The sequence below is a fragment of the Acanthisitta chloris genome, unplaced genomic scaffold (assembly GCF_000695815.1).
Source record: "Acanthisitta chloris isolate BGI_N310 unplaced genomic scaffold, ASM69581v1 scaffold8354, whole genome shotgun sequence".
Taxonomy (NCBI): domain Eukaryota; kingdom Metazoa; phylum Chordata; class Aves; order Passeriformes; family Acanthisittidae; genus Acanthisitta; species Acanthisitta chloris.
In genome coordinates this window covers 4,069-10,682 of record NW_008667633.1, presented here as the reverse complement: position 1 = coordinate 10,682, position 6,614 = coordinate 4,069, and the positions used below count along the sequence as shown (strand labels likewise).

Sequence of the window (6,614 nt, the reverse complement as noted above, 5' to 3'; positions counted from 1 at the left end):
GAAGGAAGGAAGGAAGGAAGGAAGGAAGGAGTCTCAATGCTGTCCTATAAAAGATTTATTTAGCTGTTGTGGGTGGTGGGTTTTTTAAAAAAAGGAACAAGTATTTGAGTCAATCAGAAGGCTTTGACTTGTCACATTTCTGGTCTCTGAGTTGAAACTCTTCCAGGCTTACACAACAACGACTCAAACTGGAAACCTTTCAGCCCATTTCCAACATGAAGAAGGAAACAGAGCTGTTGGTTTTGCTAAACCAACACTTGAGAGAGAGACACACACATCCACTTTCATGTGTGTGAGGTTAGAGTGAGTCCCCAGTTTCCTTTAGAGGTTTTGAGTTGTTTTCTTTTTGATTTAATCTCCAAGGAGAATTATTCTGGAGCTGAGATCTTCACATTGTTCAGCTCAGTGTTTTACAAACAGACTGTTGACTGGAGTTGTCATTGAACAAAAATTCACCCCATTGTTTACATGATGGGAAAATAGAGTCATCAAAGGGATGTCGCAGCAACTTGTTAGGTATTAGGCTAAGGTGCAACAGGGATTATCCTGACAAAACTCTGAGCCCTGAACTCAAAATACCAAGGTTAACCTGACAATTACAGTTAGTGAAAGTCTTTAAAAGGCTAAAGTTGATGCTTAAGGCTTTTGAGTTACTGTTCTGAGGGAGTTGATGACAGGCAAGAGTTCAAGTTGTTCTGGTACAGCTGCTCCATTCAAGAGGAACTAAATGCAAATATAAATATGATAAAAAGGGTTTCTCCTGCCAGTGTTTGCTTTGTGGCCCCTCTTGCAGGTGTTGGGTTTGTTCCTGTTTCTGCCACTTCACTGCTTGATGACCTTTGAAAGACAGGAATTTCCTTACCTTCCTTTCACATCTGATTGGGGTGAAATGTTCAGAGAATCCCAGTTTGGGGGCTCCATATGTAGATCCTATGAATGCAGCAGGTCTTTACAGCAGTTCTGTATCTCCCTGTGCCTGGTTCAGTAGTCAACACAGTAAGATCCTGCCCTTGGCTTAGAAAATTAAGAATACATGCTGATTTTCTGAACTGTGAGTCTAATAGATATACTTTAAAAGGTCTTAATCATCTCTACCATTTATCCTCATGAAATCTCTGAGCTTTCTCTATCTCTGTATCTCTCTGTCCTCCTGCCTAGTGTCACTGCTCCAGTTTTAGCTCTGATCAGTTTTGATTTGGGGCAGGGAAATAGATTTATAAGAATGGGTAACTAAAGCACTGAAAATTTCAGTCAACTTCCTCCTCTGAACAGCAGAACAGGGTGCAAAGGGAGGCTCAGGACATGTACAAACATGCTGAGAAATAAAGGAAAAAACCCACAGAAAGTAAAAGCTATGCAAATCAAAAAGGGGAGGGTTTATGTGTCAGTGTTAGGGAAAGGTGAAAATGCTTCCTGACCACATCTGAGAATCATTTGCAGCAACAGATTCATGAGCTTTTATGAGTGGAGAATATTTTCTAATGCTCCTCCACCCACTTTGTTAATCTTTACCTAGTAGGACCTTCAATGAAATTTGTGTGGTTTTTTTAGGGAGGTGGAAAATACATTTTGAAAAATCAGGTGTTTGAAATGGCTCTAGGGTTGAAGTTCCTAATAACTGAGAATCTTCAGACTGTTCTGCACAAGTTAGTGTGGCTGAGCAGAGTGAGAGAGACACACGTGGCTTCACAACCTCCCTGCAGCTCACCTGGAGCAGGGAAATCATGTGCCTGGTTGATGGTGTCCTCATGAATAAAATGCAGGTCACAATTAATTCAGACACATTGATGGATGATGCATACTCTTAAATATTCTGAGCAACATCAGACAGTGTCAAAGAGTTATCAGTTATGATTCAGGATTATTATTGCCTGGAAAAGTTGATTTGTCTTACTTTCAGCACACCCAAACTCCTGGGCAACATTTCTTTGGTGGTTGTGAGTGGCTGAGGAGGTTATTTCCAAAGCCTCTTGATCACATTTGGGATTTTAGGTCATTTGGGTCACATCTCCACTGTGCAAAGCCAAATGGCTCTGAGCAATCCCATTTTCAACATGATAGCAAAGATGAACTCAGATCCTGAGAGCAATATATGTCTGTAACATTGTTCCTCTCTCATTCTTTTTCACTTCCTCCAGCTCCAGGACTGGATTATTTGCTCTTGGTTTAGGGAGCTCTTAATCATGTTCCCTTTCTTATTTCAGACATAGTTTTGATTGTTTACAAAATCCAACCTACTCCATGGTTTCATTTATCCCAGTCAAAAACTCATCACAGACATCCAGGAGCATTTCTATATTGCTACAACCTGTACCCAGGAGAGGCCTTAAGCAGAGTCAGAGTTCCTCATGCCAAATGCCTCTCAAAGCTGCTTCTTCTGGGTGACACATAACCATAAAATCAGAGCAGCCTTTACCATGATTCATCACAGTCCATGATTCTTGCCAGCACCACCAAAACCTCCAGATGGTGCCAACAAAACACCATTTTTGAAACATGATGATTTCCTGATGCAACAGCAGAGTGAGGAATCTACTCCACAGTCTTTGATTCAGGATGTTTAGTCCCTTTTAGAGTCCCAGGATGTTTGTGAATATTTTCAAGGAACTCTAGTCAATAAGAAAAATGGTAGAATCATAGAATATCCTAAGGAGAAAGGGACACACAAGGATCATTGAAGTCCAACCCCTGCACAGCACAGCCCCAACAATCCCACCCTGTGCCTGAGAGTGTTGTCCAAATGCTCCTTGAGCTCTGTCAGCCTTGGGGCTGTGGCCACTGCCCTGGGGAGCTGTTCAGTACCCAAACAACCTCTGGGGGAAGAACCTTTGCCTAATATCCAATCTAATATCCTGACACAGCTCCATGCTGTTCCCTCAGGTCTTGTCACCCATCACCAGAGAAATCAGTGCTGCCCTTCCATTTCCCCTTATGATGAAGCCTATGTATGTTTTTTTATTCCAGATTATATTGGCTCTTAATTACAATTAGCTTCATTTTCACACCTCACGTTATGAGGCTCTTTAAAAAACCAAACCCAACTCAACACTTTCCCACTTATTGTTTGTTGTTAAATATGACTTATAAAATGTTAGGTCAAGCATCTTCCATAGCCCAAGTTACACTGTTTGCTTAAAGCTAGGAGTAAAGCAAGTCATATGAATGTTTCCAAAGAGCATATTCCAAGAAGTATTTTTGGAAACATTAATGTTGTGTTTTTTAATGAAGGCCACATTCTGAGGCTACGACACCATATGTCACATTCATTGCTGGGCTGGAAAAAAAAAAAAAAGAGAAAAGAAAAGAAAAAAGAAATGGAAACTATGTTTGGCTTTTAAGTGTTTTTGGACTTGTGTCTCTGCATGCTTGTCGTGGTTCCTTGGATGAGAGGAGAGTTCTTGGGCTGTTAATCTAGTCCATCCAATATATATTACACTGGAAGGGCTCTCAGGGTGTGCAGTCATTTATACTCAGGCAAAGGGAAGGAAGGACTGAGGGAAAAGACTAGGAAAGTTGGGGTTTTAAATCCATTTTCTGTGAATATGTTGGCTTCATTGAAAACCTATATCTGAACCTCAAAACCAGCTTAAAAATGGGACAAGTATTTGTCATTTTTCCATTGAAAACCTGCAGTTTTGGAAAGAATAATGGCAAGTTTTCCACAAAATATTCTTTTTTTTTTTTTCTCCTCAGAAATATCAGGAGAAGCTGGAAATCTGGCAATAAAATGGTTCTGCTGTGTCTCCATTACTTGTGAGTGATCAGTGGTTTGTGTCTTAGGGGTTGGGATGTGTTGGCATGAGCTGGGGACCTGCAGGAAAAGGATTTGCCTTTCTCAGTGCTGTATCCTACAAGTCATGGATATCATCCTTTAACTGATTCCTTCAGCAAAGTCCTTTTGGTTGGATTCCAGTTGATGAGGTCACAGTTTCTAACCCAAGTTCTTGTTCTAAGTCACTAACTCTATGGCCAAGCACTTGTACTGCCCAAGTTGTGGTTGCAATCTCCAGCAACATCCATTTGTCCTCTGCTCTGACAGAGGAATCTCCTAGTTCACATCACTTCCTAAATTTGTCTCCTCCACAACGGTTACTAACACCCCCATGTTTGTTTCACTTAAATATTTTCACAAAATGTAAATATTTTTGGCAGCTCAGTATGTTTTTGTTTGCTTCAGGGAAGGATTAGAGAAGGTTTCCAGGCCCTCAGAGAGGTGTTTTTTTTTGCCTTTGAAATGTAAAAAACCTCTACAAATTGAACAAATCTCTCTCTGTAGCTCCAGCCCAGTGAAGTCACTTCCATGAGCAGTTTTTTCTGGGCAATATGAAACACAAACAATGATGAATGGTTGTGTGTTTGATACATTTTCTAGTTAAAAGACATTAGAACTTCCTGTGCTACTGAAGCTTTATGTCAAAAAAAAGGTGTTTTCCCAGGTTTTTCTTCTAATGGAGGAAAACAAACAAACATGCAACAAACAGGTAATTAACTACCTCAATTATGTGGCCAACTTGAAGAGGGTTCATGTCATTGCTGTGACTGTTCAGGAGAGTTCGTCCTGGTTTGAATGTTACTTCATGAGATGATTAGAAGAGATACCACAATGTTTTTTTTAATTTCAAAATCAATTAGAATTGATAAAGACATTTCTAACTAGTTGAATTTCTAGCCACCTCATATTTCCAGGCCTAAGTTTTTGTGCTGTGCTGTGTAATGGATATCAGAGTTTGTGCTCTTCAGATAATTCCTCATGATGTCCATAGAGTGAAGGTGTTTGGATTTGGTGTTCCACAGTTCTGCTATAGGAAATTAAACCAAACTTTCTCTTTTATTTCATAGATTTCTAATGACCAAAGAAGACAAATAGCCCCTGGGACCACAAGTGTGTTTTTGCCACGAGGCAGAGATGAGGAACGTGACTGACCAGAGTGGTTGCTACAGACCTGTGAGCATCCAGGGAAACAAGGTCAGTTACAGGGGCACTTGCCAAGGAAACCCTGAAAAGGGGCCAAAAAGATTGCAGAAGAGATTTCTCCACAAGGATGGAAGCTGCAATGTCTACTTCAAACACATCTTTGGGGAATGGGAGAGCTATGTAGTGGACATATTTACCACACTGGTGGACATCAAGTGGCGCCACATGTTCGTGATATTCTCATTGTCCTATGTGCTCTCCTGGTTGTTCTTTGGACTTGTTTTCTGGCTGATAGCAATCCACCATGGAGATTTATTCAATGATGAAGAGATAACCCCCTGTGTTTCCAACGTGCACAGCTTCACAGGAGCATTCCTGTTCTCCCTGGAAACCCAAACCACCATCGGTTACGGTTACCGCTGCGTCACAGAGGAGTGCTCGGTGGCAATCCTCATGGTCATCCTCCAGTCAGTGTTGAGCTGCATCATTGACACCTTCATCATTGGAGCAGCACTGGCTAAAATGGCCACAGCTCGGAAAAGAGCCCAAACCATTCGTTTCAGCTACTATGCTGTGGTTGGCCTAAGGGATGAGAAGTTTTGCCTCATGTGGCGCATCGGAGACTTTCGCCCGAACCATATGGTGGAAGGGTCTGTGAGAGCTCAACTGCTGCGCTACAAGGAGGACAAGGAGGGCAGAATGACCATGGAATACAGGGACTTGAAGCTTCTCAATGACCAGATCATACTTGTCACCCCTGTGACTGTTGTACATGAGATTGATAGTGAGAGTCCTTTGTACGGCCTAGACCGAAAAGCTCTGGCCAAGGACAACTTTGAAATCTTGGTGACCTTTGTCTACACAGGTGATTCAACAGGAACTTCACATCAGTCAAGGAGCTCCTATGTCCCCAGAGAGATTCTTTGGGGCCATAGGTTTAATGATGTCTTGCATGTAAAGAAAAAGTACTATAAGGTGGACTGCTTACAGTTTGAAGAGACCACAGAGGTTTATGCTCCTCACTGCAGTGCAATGCAGCTGGAGAGGAAGGAGCAAGAATGGACCCAAGCTGAGAAGACAAGGGAGAAAGAAGCAGAGAAATCAGCACTGGAGCTGAAGTCATTTAGTACTAACCAAAAGTCCTTTAGTGCAGTTGCTCTCATCACCAGTTGTGAAGATCCAGAAGATCCAGTGCCAAGCTCCCATCAGCCTTCTGCAGAGGTTTCCTATCGCAAAGCAGCTGTGACCTTAAACAGGCTCTCAGTAGAGTCCCAAATCTAGCTTTTCCTGCAATGAAAATCACTCCCACCAAATTCTCCCATCGTAGCTTTTAGAATGTAAACAATGAACTCATAGGCACAAGTATTTCTGTTGCAGACATTGCTGACAGTGTGGCCACAGGGTAACACTGCTGAGCTGCTGTGAGGAGCTTCAGCCTGGTTAGTGTGGGTGCAGGAACAGATTGGCTTGGCACGAGACAACAGTTTGCATTTGGGTTCACTAGCAGCTACTGCACTTGAGCAGACTCATTGTAAACTTTATTACCCTGTAGGGACCAATGTTGGACATACCCAGAGACAGATAATGATCTCAGCAGGGAACAAAAACAATGCAGTGTGCCCTCTAGGTCAGACTGTTCAAAGCTGCCTAATTTCTTTGGCAAGCCAGTTCCCTGTCTCTCTAGGAGGCTCTGAAACTC

General features: G+C 42.1%; 1 protein-coding gene across 1 annotated transcript; it reads left to right on the top strand.

Moving 5' to 3' along the window:
• Positions 1-4,906: 4,906 nt before the first annotated feature.
• Positions 4,907-6,196, top strand: KCNJ16 (potassium inwardly-rectifying channel, subfamily J, member 16). Its single transcript, XM_009072572.1, has one exon. It carries the CDS (start codon positions 4,907-4,909, stop codon positions 6,194-6,196), a length of 1,290 nt encoding a protein of 429 aa, XP_009070820.1.
• The last annotated feature ends 418 nt before the right edge of the window (positions 6,197-6,614 follow it).

Coding starts and splice junctions, on each gene's coding strand:
- KCNJ16 (XM_009072572.1), top strand. CDS start 4,907: ATGAGGAACGTGACTGACCAGAGTGGTTGCTACAGACCTGTGAGCATC.